General features: G+C 45.7%; 1 protein-coding gene across 1 annotated transcript in view; it reads right to left on the bottom strand.

Moving 5' to 3' along the window:
- Nucleotides 1–21,583, bottom strand: part of PDE6B (phosphodiesterase 6B) — a 132,622-nt gene that overhangs the window by 56,998 nt on the left and 54,041 nt on the right. The window contains exons 11-14 of the mRNA XM_063919537.1: nucleotides 12,541–12,606; nucleotides 12,297–12,443; nucleotides 11,044–11,151; nucleotides 8,208–8,317 (exon numbers count right to left, since the gene is read on the bottom strand). Coding sequence (XP_063775607.1) covers nucleotides 8,208–8,317; nucleotides 11,044–11,151; nucleotides 12,297–12,443; nucleotides 12,541–12,606 — 431 coding nt within the window. The remainder of the gene's footprint in view (nucleotides 1–8,207; nucleotides 8,318–11,043; nucleotides 11,152–12,296; nucleotides 12,444–12,540; nucleotides 12,607–21,583) is intronic.

The following is a 21,583-nucleotide window of genomic DNA, read 5'->3' as shown; positions in this document are numbered from 1 at the left end:
TGACAGACAGTGTCCAGCAGGTCCGTCATTACATAATATATATACCTGTCCGGCTGCAGTACTAGTGTGATATATATATATATTTTAATTTTATCTCATTATCATCCAGTCTATATTAGCAGCAGACACAGTACGGTAGTCCACGGCTGTAGCTACCTCTGTGTCGGCAGTCGCTCGTCCATCCATAATTGTATACCACCTACCCGTGTTTTTTTTTTTTTTCTATCTTCTTGATACTAGTAGCTTACTTTAGGAGTCTGCAGTGCTGACAGACAGTGTCCAGCAGGTCCGTCATTACATAATATATATACCTGTCCGGCTGCAGTACTAGTGTGATATATATATATATTTTAATTTTATCTCATTATCATCCAGTCTATATTAGCAGCAGACACAGTACGGTAGTCCACGGCTGTAGCTACCTCTGTGTCGGCAGTCGCTCGTCCATCCATAATTGTATACCACCTACCCGTGGTTTTTGTTTTTTTCTATCTTCTTGATACTAGTAGCTTACTTTAGGAGTCTGCAGTGCTGAGTCTGACAGACAGTGTCCAGCAGGTCCGTCATTACATAATATATATACCTGTCCGGCTGCAGTACTAGTGTGATATATATATATATATATTTTAATTTTATCTCATTATCATCCAGTCTATAATAGCAGCAGACACAGTACGGTAGTCCACGGCTGTAGCTACCTCTGTGTCGGCAGTCGCTCGTCATCCATAAGTATACTAGTATCCATCCATCTCCATTGTTTACCTGCGGTGCCTTTTAGTTGTGCCTATTAAAATATGGAGAACAAAAATGTTGAGGTTCCAAAAATAGGGAAAGATCAAGATCGACTTCCACCTCGTGCTGAAGCTGCTGCCACTAGTCATGGCCGAGACGATGAAATGCCAGCAACGTCGTCTGCCAAGGCCGATGCCCAATGTCATAGTACAGAGCATGTAAAATCCAAAACACCAAATATCAGTAAAAAAAGGACTCAAAAATCTAAAATAAAATTGTCGGAGGAGAAGCGTAAACTTGCCAATATGCCATTTACCACACGGAGTGGCAAGGAACGGCTGAGGCCCTGGCCTATGTTCATGGCTAGTGGTTCAGCTTCACATGAGGATGGAAGCACTCAGCCTCTCGCTAGAAAAATGAAAAGACTCAAGCTGGCAAAAGCACCGCAAAGAACTGTGCGTTCTTCGAAATCCCAAATCCACAAGGAGAGTCCAATTGTGTCGGTTGCGATGCCTGACCTTTCCAACACTGGACGTGAAGAGCATGCGCCTTCCACCATTTGCACGCCCCCTGCAAGTGCTGGAAGGAGCACCCGCAGTCCAGTTCCTGATAGTCAGATTGAAGATGTCAGTGTTGAAGTACACCAGGATGAGGAGGATATGGGTGTTGCTGGCGCTGGGGAGGAAATTGACAAGGAGGATTCTGATGGTGAGGTGGTTTGTTTAAGTCAGGCACCCGGGGAGACATCTGTTGTCCGTGGGAGGAATATGGCCATTGACATGCCTGGTGAAAATACCAAAAAAATCAACTCTTCGGTGTGGAAGTATTTCAACAGAAATGCGGACAACATTTGTCAAGCCGTGTGTTGCCTTTGTCAAGCTGTAATAAGTAGGGGTAAGGACGTTAACCACCTCGGAACATCCTCCCTTATACGTCACCTGCAGCGCATTCATAATAAGTCAGTGACAAGTTAAAAAACTTTGGGCGACAGCGGAAGCAGTCCACTGACCAGTAAATCCCTTCCTCTTGTAACCAAGCTCACGCAAACCACCCCACCAACTCCCTCAGTGTCAATTTCCTCCTTCCCCAGGAATGCCAATAGTCCTGCAGGCCATGTCACTGGCAATTCTGACGAGTCCTCTCCTGCCTGGGATTCCTCCGATGCATCCTTGCGTGTAACGCCTACTGCTGCTGGCGCTGCTGTTGTTGCTGCTGGGAGTCGATGGTCATCCCAGAGGGGAAGTCGTAAGCCCACTTTTACTACTTCCACCAAGCAATTGACTGTCCAACAGTCCTTTGCGAGGAAGATGAAATATCACAGCAGTCATCCTGTTGCAAAGTGGATAACTGATGCCTTGACAACTATGTTGGTGTTAGACGTGCGTCCGGTATCCGCCGTTAGTTCACAGGGAACTAGACAATTTCTTGAGGTAGTGTGCCCCCGTTACCAAATACCATCTAGGTTCCACTTCTCTAGGCAGGCGATACCGAGAATGTACACGGACGTCAGAAAAAGACTCACCAGTGTCCTAAAAAATGCAGTTGTACCCAATGTCCACTTAACCACGGACATGTGGACAAGTGGAGCAGGGCAGGGTCAGGACTATATGACTGTGACAGCCCACTGGGTAGATGTATGGACTCCCGCCGCAAGAACAGCAGCGGCGGCACCAGTAGCAGCATCTCGCAAACGCCAACTCTTTCCTAGGCAGGCTACGCTTTGTATCACCGCTTTCCAGAATACGCACACAGCTGAAAACCTCTTACGGCAACTGAGGAAGATCATCGCGGAATGGCTTACCCCAATTGGACTCTCCTGTGGATTTGTGGCATCGGACAACGCAAGCAATATTGTGTGTGCATTAAATATGGGCAAATTCCAGCACGTCCCATGTTTTGCACATACCTTGAATTTGGTGGTGCAGAATTTTTTAAAAAACGACAGGGGCGTGCAAGAGATGCTGTCGGTGGCCAGAAGAATTGCGGGACACTTTCGGCGTACAGGCACCACGTACAGAAGACTGGAGCAACACCAAAAACGCCTGAACCTGCCCTGCCATCATCTGAAGCAAGAAGTGGTAACGAGGTGGAATTCAACCCTATATATGCTTCAGAGGTTGGAGGAGCAGCAAAAGGCCATTCAAGCCTATACAATTGAGCACGATATAGGAGGTGGAATGCACCTGTCTCAAGCGCAGTGGAGAATGATTTCAACGTTGTGCAAGGTTCTGCTGCCCTTTAAACTTGCCACACGTGAAGTCAGTTCAGACACTGCCAGCCTGAGTCAGGTCATCCCCCTCATCAGGCTTTTGCAGAAGAAGCTGGAGACATTGAAGGAGGAGCTAACACGGAGCGATTCCGCTAGGCATGTGGGACTTGTGGATGGAGCCCTTAATTCGCTTAACAAGGATTCACGGGTGGTCAATCTGTTGAAATCAGATCACTACATTTTGGCCACCGTGCTCGATCCTAGATTTAAAACCTACCTTGGATCTCTCTTTCCGGCAGACACAAGTCTGCTGGGGTTCAAAGACCTGCTGGTGAGAAAATTGTCAAGTCAAGCGGAACGCGACCTGTCAACATCTCCTCCTTCACATTCTCCCGCAACTGGGGGTGCGAGGAAAAGGCTCAGAATTCCGAGCCCACCCGCTGGCGGTGATGCAGGGCAGTCTGGAGCGACTGCTGATGCTGACATCTGGTCCGGACTGAAGGACCTGACAACGATTACGGACATGTCGTCTACTGTCACTGTATATGATTCTCTCCCCATTGAAAGAATGGTGGAGGATTATATGAGTGACCGCATCCAAGTAGGCACGTCAGACAGTCCGTACTTATACTGGCAGGAAAAAGAGGCAATTTGGAGGCCCTTGCACAAACTGGCTTTATTCTACCTAAGTTGCCCTCCCACAAGTGTGTACTCCGAAAGAGTGTTTAGTGCCGCCGCTCACCTTGTCAGCAATCGGCGTACGAGGTTACTTCCAGAAAATGTGGAGAAGATGATGTTCATTAAAATGAATTATAATCAATTCCTCCGTGGAGACATTGACCAGCAGCAATTGCCTCCACAAAGTACACAGGGAGCTGAGATGGTGGATTCCAGTGGGGACGAATTGATAATCTGTGAGGAGGGGGATGTACACGGTGATATATCGGAGGATGATGATGAGGTGGACATCTTGCCTCTGTAGAGCCAGTTTGTGCAAGGAGAGATTAATTGCTTTTTTTTTGGTGGGGGTCCAAACCAACCCGTCATTTCAGTCACAGTCGTGTGGCAGACCCTGTCACTGAAATGATGGGTTGGTTAAAGTGTGCATGTCCTGTTTATACAACATAAGGGTGGGTGGGAGGGCCCAAGGACAATTCCATCTTGCACCTCTTTTTTCTTTAATTTTTCTTTGCGTCATGTGCTGTTTGGGGAGTATTTTTTTGAAGGGCCATCCTGCGTGACACTGCAGTGCCACTCCTAGATGGGCCAGGTGTTTGTGTCGGCCACTAGGGTCGCTTAGCTTACTCACACAGCTACCTCATTGCGCCTCTTTTTTTCTTTGCGTCATGTGCTGTTTGGGGAGTGTTTTTTGGAAGGGCCATCCTGCGTGACACTGCAGTGACACTCCTAGATGGGCCAGGTGTTTGTGTCGGCCACTAGGGTCGCTTATCTTACTCACACAGCTACCTCATTGCGCCTCTTTTTTTCTTTGCGTCATGTGCTGTTTGGGGAGTGTTTTTTGGAAGGGCCAACCTGCGTGACACTGCAGTGCCACTCCTAGATGGGCCAGGTGTTTGTGTCGGCCACTAGGGTCGCTTAGCTTACTCACACAGCTACCTCATTGCGCCTCTTTTTTTCTTTGCGTCATGTGCTGTTTGGGGAGTGTTTTTTGGAAGGGCCATCTTGCGTGACACTGCAGTGCCACTCCTAGATGGGCCAGGTGTTTGTGTCAGCCACTAGGGTCGCTTATCTTACTCACACAGCTACCTCATTGCGCCTCTTTTTTTCTTTGCGTCATGTGCTGTTTGGGGAGTGTTTTTTGGAAGGGTCATCCTGCGTGACACTGCAGTGCCACTCCTAGATGGGCCAGGTGTTTGTGTCGGCCACTAGGGTCGCTTAGCTTACTCACACAGCTACCTCATTGCGCCTCTTTTTTTCTTTGCGTCATGTGCTGTTTGGGGAGTGTTTTTTGGAAGAGCCATCCTGCGTGACACTGCAGTGCCACTCCTAGATGGGCCAGGTGTTTGTGTCGGCCACTAGGGTCGCTTAGCTTACTCACACAGCTACCTCATTGCGCCTCTTTTTTTCTTTGCGTCATGTGCTGTTTGGGGAGTGTTTTTTGGAAGGGCCATCCTGCGTGACACTGCAGTGCCACTCCTAGATGGGCCAGGTGTTTGTGTCGGCCACTAGGGTTGCTTATCTTACTCACACAGCTACCTCATTGCGCCTCTTTTTTTCTTTGCGTCATGTGCTGTTTGGGGAGTGCTTTTTGGAAGGGCCATCCTGCGTGACACTGCAGTGCCACTCCTAGATGGGCCAGGTGTTTGTGTCGGCCACTAGGGTCGCTTAGCTTACTCACACAGCTACCTCATTGCGCCTCTTTTTTTCTTTGCGTCATGTGCTGTTTGGGGAGTGTTTTTTGGAAGGGCCATCCTGCGTGACACTGCAGTGCCACTCCTAGATGGGCCAGGTGTTTGTGTCGGCCACTAGGGTTGCTTATCTTACTCACACAGCTACCTCATTGCGCCTCTTTTTTTCTTTGCGTCATGTGCTGTTTGGGGAGTGTTTTTTGGAAGGGCCATCCTGCGTGACACTGCAGTGCCACTCCTAGATGGGCCAGGTGTTTGTGTCGGCCACTAGGGTCTTAGTCATCCAGCGACCTCGGTGCAAATTTTAGGACTAAAAATAATATTGTGAGGTGTGAGGTGTTCAGAATAGACTGAAAATGAGTGGAAATTATGGTTTTTGAGGTTAATAATACTTTGGGATCAAAATGACCCCCAAATTCTATGATTTAAGCTGTTTTTTAGGGTTTTTTGGAAAAAACACCCGAATCCAAAACACACCCGAATCCGACAAAAAAAATTCGGTGAGGTTTTGCCAAAACGCGGTCGAACCCAAAACACGGCCGCGGAACCGAACCCAAAACCAAAACACAAAACCCGAAAAATTTCAAGTGCACATCTCTAATTATATCACCAAATAAGCTATAAGAAGTAATGTGAGCCATATATCTGTGCTGTAATTCCTCTTTTTGCTGTTACAAAAAAGCGGACACCAATGATCAGCGATCTATCAGGGAATTGCAAATGCATGTTAAAAATCCCTGACTCATCAATCCCTATCATTATTTGGTCAGAATCAGCTAATTGAGGGTTTCCAACATGTTGGATTTTTCCAATCCCCTGACAAATGCCTCAGCAGAATGGGGAATAACTAATAGCTGTCTGATGTATGTGCCCCTTAACCCTCAAAGTGGATCATTTGTGTCTCTGGTTAGGTAATGTTGATAAGTGTGTTTGTAGTGTACCGTTGATAGGTTAAATCTATAAGGAGAGTATTTGTGCACAAGAAGCATGCTGTATATGTCAGATGACTACATTACCTACTACATGTTACAACAGCTGGCAGTGACGGGTGGTCTTCAGTTTGCCTGCTGTCTGAATCCCGGCGCACAGTATACCGGTGCCGGAATCCCGACACCCGGCATATCGACACCTTTCCTCTTGGGGGTCCACGACCCCCCTGGAGAGAGAATAGACAGCGTGGCGAGCGCAGCGAGTCGCAAGGGGCTCATCTGCGCTCGCCCAGCTGTTGGTATGGCGGCTGTCAGGATTCTGGTGCTGGTATGCTGGTCGTCGGGAGCCCAGCCACCGGCATACCATACTACACCCGGCAGTGACAACCTACCAAAACATGTTAGCAACTGAAATAAACTGGCTGTACAAGAAAAACAATGAGTAGAAAGAATAAGTAATCTCTTTATAATCACTAGAGGCGTAACTATAGTTTTCGGAGCCCAGGGCAAGATGAAGGCGTACCCTAGTTACGCCTCTGATAATCACAATTAACATTTACCTCTTTTCAATTTAAATTGGTTATCTCTATGTTATGATGATTTGTAACTGTCCAGTCTATAACTAATAATCAGGGCCGGTTCTTTGCCTTGTGGCGCCCCGGGCAAAATATAGGGGCGTGGCTTCAAATGGGGGCGTGGCCACGGCGCTGAAAGAAAAAATAAAATAAAAAAAGTATACTTACCATCCCCGTTCCTGATCCAGACCGCCTCCGCCGGCGCCGCCGCTCTTCTCCTCTCTTCGATCTATGGGAGAGACGTTATAACGTCTCTCCCATAGAACAGCATAGACACTAGAGGTCAATTATGACCCCTAGTGTCTGTGCCAGTATGTTGTGCGGTGCGCGATGACGTCATCGCGCATCGCACAGCAAAGGTCCTCTCCATGAAGGGAAACTAGACCATAGCGTCTAGTTTCCCTTCATGGAGAGGACCTTTGCTGTGCGGTGCGCGATGACGTCATCGCGCACCGCACAACTAAGGTCCCAATGAAGGGAAACTAGACGCTACGCGTCTGGTTCCCTTCAAAGCGGGGGGGCACAGCAGGGCACTGCGGGGGGCACAGTGGCGGATCTTGCCCTGGTGCGGCGCCCTCCGGAAGGCGGCGCCCCGGGCAAAAGTACCGCTTGCCCGTGGCAAGAACCGCCACTGCTAATAATCATAAGGGATAGATAGCAGAGATGGAAGTGTGTCATCAATACAGAGCCGGTCCTAGGCATAGGCAAACTAGGCAAATGCCTAGGGCATTTGGAATGCCATGGGGCACAAGCAGCTTCTGCTGATTAAAATGATATGCAGCATGCCTATATTTGGTGTGTGACTGCGGCTCTATCTGCATACGAAATGCATTACTAATGTGCGGCATTATGTGTATAAGGTGTACTACAGTACTTTGTGGTGTAACGTATAGAAGGGGCTTTACTGTGTGGTCTAATGTGAATAAAGAGCAATATTGTGTGGTGTAATGTGAATAAGGGGCACTACTGTGAGGAGTAATGTGGTACTACTGTGTGACACTATTTCATGATATAATGTGAATAAAGTTGCAGTACTGTGTTGTGTCATTTGAATTGGGGGTATTATTGTGTGGCCATGCCCCTTCCCAGGAAGAACCATCACCATTTTGGGCTGCGCACCGAATGTGCACACTGTTCCTATTTAAAATATAGGGGGTAGGAGCACCAAAATGAGGACTGCTATGGGTGAGGGGTGATGGTGCTGGGAAAGGAGTGCAGGATCGGAGGCGGAACTAGTGTCTGTGCAATGGGGCACCAGCCCAAATCTTGCCTAGGGCATCATATTGGTTAGGGCCGACTCTGCATCAATAGCATCAGAATGTCCTGCTAAACAAACCTACCATATAAGAGTGTTGTACCCATTACTATGCCAGTAAATAGCACCATGACTTACTTCATCTGGTAAAGATTGTTTGTTCCTCTATGGTCTATGTCATGACAAAACCCTGCAGTGACCATGGCCATAGCTTCTAGGTCTGTGTAATAGCGTTTCAGTTTCCCAGTCTAGAAAACAGAAAGTTTTAACATTGATTTACACATATTTTATATATATATATATATATATATATATATATATATATATACAGGTTGAGTATCCTTTATCCAAAATGCTTGGGACCAGAGGTATTTTGGATATGGAATTTTTCCGTATTTTGGAATAATTGCATACCATAATGAGATATCATGGTGATGGGACCTAAATCTAAGCACAGAATGCATTTATGTTTCATATACACCTTATACACACGGCCTGAAGGTCATTTTAGCCAATATTTTTTATAACTTTGTGCATTAAACAAAGTGTGTGTACATTCACACAATTCATTTATGTTACATATACACCTTATACAGTACACACAGCCTGAAGGTCATTTAATACAATATTTTTAATAACTTTGTGTATTAAACAAAGTTTGTGTACATTGAGCCATCAAAAAACAAAGGTTTCACTACCTCACTCTCACTCAAAAAATCCCGTATTTCGGAATATTCCGTATTTCGGAATATTTGGATATGGGATACTCAACCTGTATATATATATATATATATATATATATATATATATCATTGAGACTATCATCATTGATTATCATTGTAATATTCTGATAATCACAGACACTTTTATGGCTTGTGATTTACTTCAAATGTTAAATTATGAATTTACAGTGCATTAATATGGCATATGAGGGAAGAGCATATGTACATTTTATTTTTAGTTGGTGGGGTATTATATATAAAATGAAAATAATAACTAAGAAATTAAATGCATGTTATAAATATTTGATGCTTTTATGAGCAAAGGTTTTATTGTAACTATTACAGGTTGAGCCTCACATATCTGAAAATCTGATATCCAAACTATTCCAAAATCTAACATTTTTTGAGCGTGATAGACATAGGGACACCTTTGCTTTCTGATGGTTCAATGTACACAAACTTTATTTTATGCACAAAATTATTAAAAATAATGTATACAACTACTGTCAGGCTCTGTGTATGAGGTGTATATGAAATATAAAAGCATGAAAATATTCCAAAATACTGAAAAATACGGTATCACTAAAAAACTGGTCCCGAGCATTTTGTATATGAGACTCAACCTGTATTATAAAATTCAAAACATTATCTAATGGAAATGTAAAAAGAGCCTACAATTCCCCAAAAGATTGGTTATACTAACCAACGTAAAAAATAGATTTTCATTCAATATGAAATGTAAAACAATATTACCATAAAAAAAAATGTTTTAGGTGGGCGCTGCTTCCTCATTTAGTACAGATCACATTTATAATTCAATCATTAATGGACATCTTCACCTATTTAACTGAGGGATGTTCTGCCAGTATGCACCATCATCTTGCCAGGACAGCTTTACGATACCCAGCTGTCCCAATGATGTCATAATTTCTGGTGTATGACCCAGGTGAAGTAATGCCACTATTGGTGGCCACCTTGGATCCCTCTTTGAGCCACTTTGCATGGTGTATCATCAAATACACCATCTATTGGGGCTGATTCAGGTTTGATTGCAAATTCTGGTAAGTAGCAGAATTTGCAATCCTTGTGAACGCATGCTGCGGGGCCGCCCATCGTAGGCCAAGGCCGCCCAGCATGCTGACCGCACCCTTCCCCCTTGATCAAGCAGAAATTGAGATCACACCGCAATTTCTGCTTGATCGAAGAAATTGGGGCTGCCTCCTGCCGGCTGATCGTGTCGGCTGCGTGTGATGTCAAGCACCTGCTGCGATCACGCCCACACCATGCCCCCCGTTTGTATGATGCCACCACCGCAACGCTTCACCTAGGAAACGGAGCGTTGCCGCCCGCCGCCCCCACACGCCCCACAAACACCTCTGCCTGATTGACAGGTAGAGGCGTTTACAATTTCTGCGGGCGCCGGCAGAAAATGCGGGTGCATACACAGGATGGGCACTAAGCATGTGCCCACATCATTTTAGTAATTTTTGCGGTTGGATCGTGATTAGCGATCCAACCTGAATCAGGCCCATTGATGGCATTGCCTATCGGGCACATGCTCCGGAAAGCTACGCTTTTCACAGTTAGAAGCATATGGGCACATCGCAGCTCCACAGAATTCTATGTGGACTGCTAGGACAGAGGTCACCAGCTGATATCTCCAATATCTGCTGTGGAAAATTTATTGAGAACCATGTGTATTTCGGTAACCACAATTTTGACATTGATACATCCTGCCATAAAAGAATAATACTAATTGGGGGGTTGTATGTAGACTGGCATAAAGAAACAGAATACATACCATGTCAATCTCAGGGCACTGCCTAATCTACCCAGCCTGCTATGGCACACAGCAATAGTACCTGTCAAACACTGTAAACAGGCTAGGCATCTATTGCAAAGTTCTATGCTTTTTTATTGTTTAAGATTTTGTATGGCGTAAATACACATTCAGCTAATACAGGAGTGAGTGGCATCTAAGTATCAGTAAAAACAGAATAATAATAAAGTAGTGGTTGGTCACCCCGACATTCATGTTTCTTCTCCTCTGTATAAGCATTAGAACAACAGGCTATAATTGAGAGAAGCACAAAGAGAGATGTCCAGTACTCAGTAGGCTAAGCACGCCTCCTCAGGGGTTGAACATTCCCCCACCAGCGATGCCTACTCATGCTCCCACCAAAATAAAGAGGGCAGTGTACCATTACTCTCTCACCCAGGGAATTACAAGGTCTCGTTATGGTTCTGCATACCATCAGAAGTGTGAACATGGTTTGTGCAACATTGAATCCATGGCGCCAGTTGTGATAGGTCACCTTCCTGTATCCTTTCTTCATTGCATACATAAACCTTACCAGTGCCTAGGCAAAGGAGCAAATATATTAATGGCAACATAATATGCACATGAAATTCAGATTATGGGATAAGCCCATCAATATATAACTATATTTTTTACTACATGAGTCTGACATTTGGGGTTATATCGGCTAATGGAAGATTTTACCTGACTCCTTTTATTTAGAAGATACAGGGCGAGATGTAATAGGGTCCAAGATCGCCGGAGGTGCGGGATGTCATTTTTTTGAAAGGGTCAATCACTTACAGGGCATGGTTTTGCCTTTTAAGTGATTGCTCCTTTGAAAAAACACCTGAGTTCAGCCGTCATCCAGCACCTCTGGCGTTCTCGGACCCTATTACATTACATCCCACCCAATATCTCTATAAGAGCGTGCGTCTGTATATTGCAGGCAGAATCTTCTTTTAGCTAAAATAACCCTCTAAGCTTAAATATTGTAGATACAAATAGTTTTGTAAAAGCTGTGTTATCAATTCATTGTTTCACTGCCGACCTGCATGTGTTGTCATTTACACTTCCATTTGATCAAGTCTGGGCGGTGAGCACCTATTTTGGCTTGTGTATTTCCAACATACTCTATATCAGCATGCTGACATCACCATTAGGGAGAGTTGCTATTGATGATAATCTCTTTCCCAAACACCATTGCCTCTTCCCTGACCTACTGTAGTTTTACTCTTGTGTGGTAGTCCACTCACAATGCAATACCTTAAACTGGACCTACTGTATACTATACAATTATCTGGCAGATTATCTGCCACATCTGGCTGCTTGGAATGAAAATTTGGTAATGGATGAGAGCAAATGACAATCGACCATTTGTTCCCAAACACTGGAAAACGGACAAAAACGTCTCCACTGGCTAACTTCTCCACTCATATAAAACACCCCCAAAGATCTCTATGGCTACATGCATTTTCAAATATGGTTTCTCGTGGTCAATATATGTGCCAAACCACGTAACAGCTTTGAGGCTTGTTTACATTTCTATTTAAGTAAATTTTATGACAACCCGCTCAGGCGGAGCAGTGCACATCGACTTTAACGCAGCGCTCATAGGTGTTGCTTTCACAATCTCCCTGATACGCTTGTTCAAAAGTAGGCAAATCCATTCTGATATGATTATATAATTGGTGCTGTAGTACCTACCTCCGGGGGTATTTGAAACTTTTTGACCACACCAAGCTCATAGTACATTTGGATTCCACATTTCACAAGCTCTAGTTCCGTACAGTCAAAATCTGAGAAATGGAATTCATAAATTTCAAATTTGGTTGGTCCTGGTAAGTTTTTTTTCTGGAGGGGTAAAAAAATGAGTTGATACATTGCTTGAACAAACTGTATGCTATTAATGGGTGGCTCTTCCCAGCAGTGCAGTGCATTTTGTACGTACAAGAACTTGTGCAATTTCATCGTCTTCACATTGTTCAAGCTCCTTTCCAAGTTTTTCACGGGTTGGCTGGAAACAGAAGGACAATAGAAAGATAGCAGGTACCGTCATGTAACTTTGGTGGGCTTAGTTTTAAACCCAAAATTATTACAGTAAATATTCATCATTATTTGCTCTATAATAAGGCCTTTGTAAAGTAATAAAATGCAGAGTCTCATGGTGATATATCACACTGATGCATATTATTTAATCCAGTGGTTGAAGTGGGAATTTTGAAGTGGGTGTATGGAAAATTTAATGGGATAAAGTGTCCACTCCAGGGTGTACTGTTGCGCACGGCAAAGGCGTACGTTTTGAAAAGGGGGCGTGGTCAATCACAAGGGGCGTGTCCTTAAGAGGCAGTGGATGAGAGGGAGGACATATGGTGGAGGAAGGACTGAGGGGGACGGGGGCATTGGGTGAGGGGGGGTGCAGGGTGGGAGGAGGACATATTGGGGAGAGGGACAGAGGATGGGGGGTATGCAGGGTGGGAGAGGGACATAATGGGGATTGGGACACTGGATGGGAGAGGGTTGCAGGGTGGGAGAGGGGCACTAGGTGAGAGGGGGGATGCAGGGTGGGAGGAGGATATATTGGGGAGAGGGACAGAGGATGGGGGGTATGCAGGGTGGGAGAGGGACATAATGGGGATTGGGACACTGGATGGGAGAGGGTTGCAAGGTGGGAGAGGGGCACTAGGTGAGAGGGGGGATGCAGGGTGGGAGGAGGATATATTGGGCAGAGGGACACAGGAAGAAGGGGGATGCTGGGTGGGAGAGAACGCAGGGTGAGAGGGGGGATGCAGGGTGGGAGAGGATGCAGGGTGGGAGGGGTGGTGCAGGATGGGAGAGGAAAATGAAGGGTGGGAGAGAATGCAGGGTGAGAGGGGTGGTGCAGGGTGGGAGAGGACGCAGGGTGAGAGTGGTGGTGTAGGGTGGGAGAGGACGCAGGGTGGGAGAGGACACAGGGTGTGAGGGAGGGCGGAGGGAGGGAGGAAGTGTGCAGGGTGGGAGAGGATGCAGAGTGGGAGGGAGAGGAGAGAAAGCAGGGTGGGAGGGAGAGGACGCAGGGCGGGAGGGAGAGGATGCAGGATGGGAGAGGATGCAGGGTGTGAGGGAGGGTGCAGGGTGTGAGGGAGGGTGCAGGGTGGGAGAGGACGCAGGGTGTGAGGAAGGGTGCAGGGTGGGAGAGGATGCAGGGTGGGAGGGAGAGGAGAGGAAGCAGGGTGGGAGGGAGAGGATGCAGGATGGGAGAGGATGCAGGGTGGGAGAGGACACAGGGTGAGAAGGATGGTGCAGAGTGGGAGGGAGAGGACGCAGGGTGAGAGGGGTGGTGCAGGGTGGGAGGGGACACAGGGTGAGAGGGGTGGTGCAGGGTGGGAGATCATGCAGGGTGGGAGAGGACACAGGGTGTGAGGGAGGGCACAGAGAGGGAGGGAGAGGATACAGGGAGGAAGAAGATGCAGGGTGGGAGGGAGGATGCAGGGTGTGAGGTTGGGTGCAGGGTGGGAGAGGACGCAGGGTGTGAGGGAGAGGACGCAGGGAGGGTGCAGGGTGGGAGAGGACGCAGGGCGTGAGGGAGAGGATGCAGGGAGGGAGGGAGAGAGGGAGAGGAGGCAGGGTGGGAGGGAGAGGAGAGGAAGCAGGGTGGGAGGGAGAGGACGCAGGGCGGGAGGGAGAGGATGCAGGATGGGAGAGGATGCAGGGTGGGAGAGGACACAGGGTAAGAAGGGTGGTGCAGAGTGGGAGGGAGAGGACGCAGGGTGGGAGAGGATGCAGGGTGTGAGGGAGGGCGTAGGGTGGGAGGAAGAGGATGCAGGGAGGGAGAGGACGCAGTGTGGGGAGGAGGACACAGGGTGTGAGGGAGGGTGCAGGGTGGGAAAGGACGCAGGGTGAGGGGCGGTGCAGGGTGAGGGAGAGGATGCAGGATGAGAGGGGGGGTGCAGGGTGAGAGGGGGGTGCAGGGTGGGAGAGGGACATATTGGGTATTGTCATTTAATATTTAATATTAGCCTACCAGTCCGTAGGTACAGGGGCTCCGGCAGCAGAAGTGACAGGGGCTCCAGCTGCGGCAGGGACAAGAGCCAGGCGCACCCCACATGGGCGCCCGGCGGGGCTCCGCGGAGGCACTGAAGGAGAGCAGGGTGCACCACACGTGGGCGTCATGCAGGGACGGGACCAGCATCCAGTAAGTGCAGCAGGCTGTCCACATCCTCTGCCTCCTGCAGCACTCTTTTTCATTCAAGAAAAAAAATTCCATTTCCGGATCAGTGGGAACGAAGTGCCGGTATGCCATACCGCTGCATACTGGCCCACTTCGACCACTGATTTAATCTATTATTATAAAATTGGAGCGTGATTTAAAATAGGATTTTAATACCTACCGGTAAATCCTTTTCTCTTAGTCCGTAGAGGATGCTGGGGACTCCGTAAGGACCATGGGGTATAGACGGGATCCGCAGGAGACATGGGCACACTATAAGACTTTGAATGGGTGTGAACTGGCTCCTCCCTCTATGCCCCTCCTCCAGACTCCAGTTAGAGAACTGTGCCCAGGGAGACGGACATTTCGAGGAAAGAATTTATTGTTTAAACATGGTGAGTGTCACACCCCGAACATACCGCAGAACGTGGCATTCAATAGAATACCAGCCAACGGCATGAACAATACACAGCCATATGCTGAAAGAATATGTAACACAACCTGTGTGTCACTGTCAACACAACCAATAATAAGACACCGCATGCCATGGCATGAACAACGTCAGCAACAGCCTGACAGAAAAGAAACACCACAAGAGTGTAACCAAAACCAACAACTGCAGACACAGTACGCACTGGGACGGGCACCCAGCATCCTCTATGGACTAAGAGAAAAGGATTTACCGGTAGGTATTAAAATCCTATTTTCTCATACGTCCTAGAGGATGCTGGGGACTCCGTAAGGACCATGGGGTTTATACCAAAGCTCCAGACCGGGCGGGAGAGTGCGGACGACTCTGCAGCACCGATTGAGCAAACATGAGGTCCCCATCAGCCAGGGTATCAAACTTGTAGAGCTTAGCAAAAGTGTTTGAACCCGACCAAGTAGCCGCTCGGCAAAGTTGAACCGCCGAGACTCCTCGGGCATCCGCCCAAGAAGAGCCCATCTTCCTAGTAGAATGGGTCTCCACCGACTTCGGTAACGGCAATCGTAGTACGAGCATGCCGAATCGTATCACAGATCTAGCGTGTAACAGACTGCAGAGACGCAGGCGCCCCAATCACGCTGGGAGCATACCGGACAAACAGAGCCTCTGTTTCCCCATTCTGAGCCAAATTGGCGACATAAATATTCAAAGCCCTGACTACATCGAGAGACCTTGAATCAGCCAATGCTTAAGTAACCACAGGCATCAAATAGACTGGTTCCTGCAAAACGCAGAAACCACTTTTGGCAGAACTATTATCCGAGTTCTCAATTCCGCTCTATCCACATAGAAGATCAAACAGGGGCTCTTGTGAGACAAAGCCGCTACTTCCGACATCCGCCTTGCGGAAGCCAAAGCCAAAAGCATGACCACTCTCCAAGAGAGAAATTTTAACACAACCTTTCATAAAGGTTCCAATCAGTGTGACACAAGAAAACGCAACACCACGTCAAGGTCCCACGGTGCCAATGGGGGCACAAATGGAGGTTGGATGTGCAGTACTCCTTTCACGAAGGTCCACTTCCGGAAAAGTGGCCAATTCTTTACTTGAAAGAAAATTTATAAGGCCAAAACCACACTGAAATGGAGCCTAACGTTAGGCCTGCATCCACACCTACCTGCAAAGAATGGAGAAGAACGACCCAGCTGAAAGTCTTCTGTAGTAGCCTTCTCGGATACACACCAAGACACATATTTTCTCCAAACACGGTGGTAAGGGTTTGCCGTTACTTCTTTTCTAGCCTGAAGAAGTGTGTAAATGACTTCACTGGGAATACCCTTTCGGGCTAGGATATGGCGTTCAACCGCCACGCCATCAAACGCAGCCGCGGTAAGTCTTGATACACGCCCGGATCTTGCTGTAACAGATCCTCACGTAGAGGAAGAGGCCAGGGATCTTCTATGAGTAAATATTGAAGAACTGGATACTAAGCCCTCCTTGGTTAGAGCGGAATAATGAGGATCGCCTGAACCTTTGTTCTTCTTACGTTTATCACCTTCAGAAGAGTGAAAACGGAGGGGACACATAGACCGACTGAAAACACCCTTGGTGTCCCGAAGACGTCCAATGCTATAGCTTGAGTGTCCCCTGACGTGGAACAATATCCCTGAGGTCTATCGTTGAGGCGAGACGCCAACATGTCCAATTGAGGCACTCCTCAAAGACTAGTCACTTCAGTGAAAACTTCTCGATGACGACTTTATTTCTCCCGGATGGAGATCGCGTCTGCAGAGGAATCCATTTCTCCGTCGTTCACATCCGGAACGAAGACTGCTAATATAGCGTTTACCAGTCTTTCCACCCAGCGGAAAACTTTTTCGGCTTCTGCCATTGCCGCTTTGCTCCTTGTTCCGCCCTAGTGGCTTACTTACACCACTGCTGTCATGTCGTCCGACAGAATTAACACGGGCAGATCACAAAGCATATATTCATTGAAACTAGCTCTTAATTCAAGAAAGCTTATTGCAGACAAGCTTCCCAGCTTGACCTTTTCCTCTGGAAATACTTCCCTTGCAAGGACTGCTCCCCAGTCTCGGAGATCTGCATGCATGGACACCAGGATCTCATCCTGGATTCCGTACCTTCATCCCTCTAGGAGGTGAGAACTGAGCAGACACCACAGGAGCGATATCCTGGCCATTAGGATTATATTCCGGTGCATGTGCAGGTGAGACCCGGACCACATTTCCAACTGGCCCCGTGAAAACCACTCTGGCATTTGACCTGCTCACCGAAAAAGGCCTCTTAGGCCGCACCCATCTTCTTCATCAACGGAACATTTTGATGGATTGTCACTGCAAATCTGATCCGACTCCGGATCCTCAGACCTCTTTCCACAGGAACACACAGAACCTCAACCGTTCAGTATCTACTCTGATACCCACCTCCGACGTCTGCTGTGTTGAAGAACAGTCAGAGAGAAACAACGATTTGCACCACTTGTTTCTTGACCTCGCCTTAATCAGGAGAGTGTCTCAGTACAGAATAACAATGGCTCTTACTATTGAAAGAATACCATCCTACTGCCATCATTCCGGTGAAATGGCAAAGACAATCCTGGATATCAACCCAGGTAAGCTGAATGCGGAGAAAAACGCATTTAAACCTTTTTCTACCTTTACGTGCTGGAGCTCCCTGGTCTGAGAGATTCCATCCTGTAGTTCAACTTCGTAAGGAGAAATCTTTGTTTTCCCTTTTTTTTTTTTTTTTTAACAGGGACAGCAGGACAATGCCCTGAACCTGACGCCACTCTGGTATGGCGTCGCGTACTACCTCCCCTTCCAGAGGGGAAACGGCAAGATCTATTTGAAAAATCAGTGAGGGGAAACATCTGTAAACTCCAGTATGTCCCCCTTTGGATTCTATTATTAACTCACAGGTCCAAGTCCATTCCCGGACTGACTGAAGAGTAGTAGACGAGTTCGCACCGGAGTGGGCTCCAGCCAGATAGACCCAGCGACCTGCGGTGAATGTGGTAGAAACAGAAAATGACATCCGCTTCTGCGAACCTAACAAGGCTGCAGAACTCTTACCTTTTCACCTTCCACTATCTGCACAGAAAGGGAAAAAAAGAACGGTATCGAACCGGTTAAAATGACTGCATCACACAACAGAATGCGTCACCAACCGTTGTGAGGGAATCTAACCCACGAAGTTAGACTTACCAGTGGTATCCGCCGAGATTGACTTAACTGAGGCATCCCCAAACAGCGGTACACCGTCCCCGGGAAAATACTCCATCATCTCTCGGAGTCAGCCTCAGCATTCCCCCGCCCACACCTCCTGCAGTCGCACGGCAGCCTGCCGCAATGTTATAGAGAAGAATCAACATAAGAAACATCCCCTCTCTCTTTAGGGTAATTCTATTGGATGCCTTTCCGAATACAAACACTCCCCCATGTGCATGTAATGCAAATAACTCCAAAGCATAGAAATAAAATATCACTTAGCTTCCTGTGTACGATCCTTTGTGACAGGGCCCCGTGTCGACCAGGAGTTGACTTTCACAGTATTCTATCCGCGGCGGGAAAAGAATAAACATTCAGACTCCTTGTGAGGATCTGAGACCAACTCGTCATGGCCGACCTAGAGCTTTATCAACAGAGCGACCAGCACATGAGAAGGAATACGTTTAATTCAGCATTAATTAGAAATCGTAATATGAATATACATAATGTAATACACATATACACTCATATCCTATATATATATATATATATATATATATATGACTAAACAACAATAACCCAAACTCGCGCTATATAGGATTTGGCAGCACCTCATATGAAAGTCTCCCTGCTAGTGGGAGATATATAAAGATAATGGATAAAAGTATTCAGAGGGCGCACTATGACTTCAACTCCAAATATTTGAAACCAGCATGAACCAAATAGCAATATTTTTTAATACAACATTAAAAACATTAAAATCATACAGAAGTATAATAGTTCATAAGCACATTATTCGTTTGTACATGTGTGACACTTCATAAATACTATCATAAACCCAACGCGTTTCGTCCTATAAGGACTTCATCAGGGGTACAGTTCGTAGCTGGTCATGGAGGAAAGAGGAAGAAAAGGAGTAAAGAACAAGAGATAAAGAATATCAAATGATGTCATGAAATGCATTTCAATTTCAACATTCTTTTTCCTTAACAAGGTACCTAATATTATTTCAAAATATATATTCATTCAACTGATAAACAAGAGTAGATAATCAATACATACAGAGTATCATCAGACAATGAGAAAAGAGAGAATTCTCACTGGACACAATTTAGATGACGACTACTTACTATGGATACTGTTTCGGGTGGGTCCCGTGTAACCATAAGGTTTATTATTAGTGATAACCGTATTCCACTGTTAATAAAGGTATTTGATGTGTGGTACTCTAAAAAGAATAAAGTCTGTCAGAAAGAACCCAGTTACTTTCCATACTTTAAGCTATAAGATGACGATAGTCACTCACATTAAATGATACTCAAACATCAAAGGTCTTCCATGTAGAGTATGGTGGAGATATCTAGAGAAAAAGGGGGGTTGTCTCAGACTAAATTTAATTTACTATTGTAACTAACCATTTACAATAGTTATACTCACATTTGAGTTCAGAAAGTGCCCATAGCCAATAATAAACTGTTTTCAATGGTTTGGGGGAGATCAGATAGAATCTAAATGAATTGAATAGATTTAGATAAGGTATATGCGAGCCTTTACATGGAGGTTCTATTTTCAAGATTATAAATTAACTTACTTTTAGAACTAGAATCAAAGATACCAAACAGGAATCCAGATAAGCCAAAGGCAACCAACTAAAAAATTAATTAATTAAATAGATTTAATTAGTTAACTAGTAGAGAAAAATTAATTTAGTGAACAAAAAAAGGAATATGCTGATTACTTACATAGTGAGATCCTGGACCTAGTGACTGCCTTCTCTCCTCAATGTCAAGTGAATTGACTTATGAGAGCCTGACCTATTTATACCTATAGAGGTATTACATCACTTCCTTTCTCCCCTAATAGGTCAAGCAATAAAACAGCTATAGAGGGCTTTTTTAACCCCTCCAGATGCAATTTTATTCTTAAACTTAGAAAGGTTAAACTCACAAGTCTATAGGATAATATATAGTATGGAATAGAGGATTTAAATTGGGCAAAAAATCATTTATTACGGTTATGCGTTCCACCTGTCGTATGGTGGAACGCATGGACTTCCGTTCAATCCTAGCACTTCCCAGTCTAAATAAATATATTAAGCCCAGAGGGGACAATTGATGTATTTTAATTAAGCCCAGAGAGGGTGCATCCGATCCGGGATCATTACAGATCCCAATCGGTGCAGCAAACGGAGAGGGAGAGTCCGAGTCCGTGGACCCGTGCGTTCCATCTAATACTAGGTGGAACGCAACGCGTCACTTCCGCAATACGTACTCGTGCGCTCCATCCATATTGGGGATGGAACGCTGTACGTCACCCCCGTGACAGGCGCTTATGCGTTCCACCTGTCCAGACGGTGAGACGCACAGTATCAATTCCCATTCATACCAGGCATTCCGCCCACTCATATCAAAAACACTATACTTCAAAAGGGTATTAGTGTTATATGGTCTCACTCTGAAGTATCCCACATTTTTAACCGAGTGTGCATCAATAGAATTTGATCGCTATTTTCTCAACGTCTTTACAAATGACAATAATAATATAATATGACATACAAAAAATTCTTATCACATGGGTTAATAGTTATTTGCTGATTAATATTCGAGAGATACATAAATCCTATTGATAGAATATGATGAAAAAGGTGATGAATAATAATTCACACAGTCATAATAAGAAAATAATAAGAAAATCACAATATGGTACATAAAAGAAATAGTCCTAAATATTAAGTTATTTGTTGTTATAACATACAAATGGTGTAATTCAGGTTTATTCATAACATATAAAGTACCACAAGGAAGACTTCTCTCATTATTAGGGGCTATTACATATAACCTACTTGAATAAGAGATATCAGGGATTGAACAAAACAAATGATTAGACGTCCCATATTATCAAAGTAGTTATTTCTTATCGTAAGGATGTATAAATATCATATTTCCAAAAAGTACTCCATTTTAACCAGAATGATGGACCTAACTCAACAACCCAGGAAGGAGACTATATCGATGTTCTCATTGAGACCAATCGGATGTAGAGTGTTCAGTGTATAGATCCAATATGACTCTCGTTTGGCTAATATTAGATCTCGATCTCCTCCTCTTAAATCTGGTTTAATATGTTCTAATACTGTAAAAGTCAGCCCAG

Source organism: Pseudophryne corroboree, chromosome 1 (genome assembly GCF_028390025.1).
Source record: "Pseudophryne corroboree isolate aPseCor3 chromosome 1, aPseCor3.hap2, whole genome shotgun sequence".
Taxonomy (NCBI): Eukaryota; Metazoa; Chordata; class Amphibia; order Anura; family Myobatrachidae; genus Pseudophryne; species Pseudophryne corroboree.
Note: the sequence above shows the minus strand (reverse complement) of the source record. Positions and strands in the feature narration are given on the sequence as shown.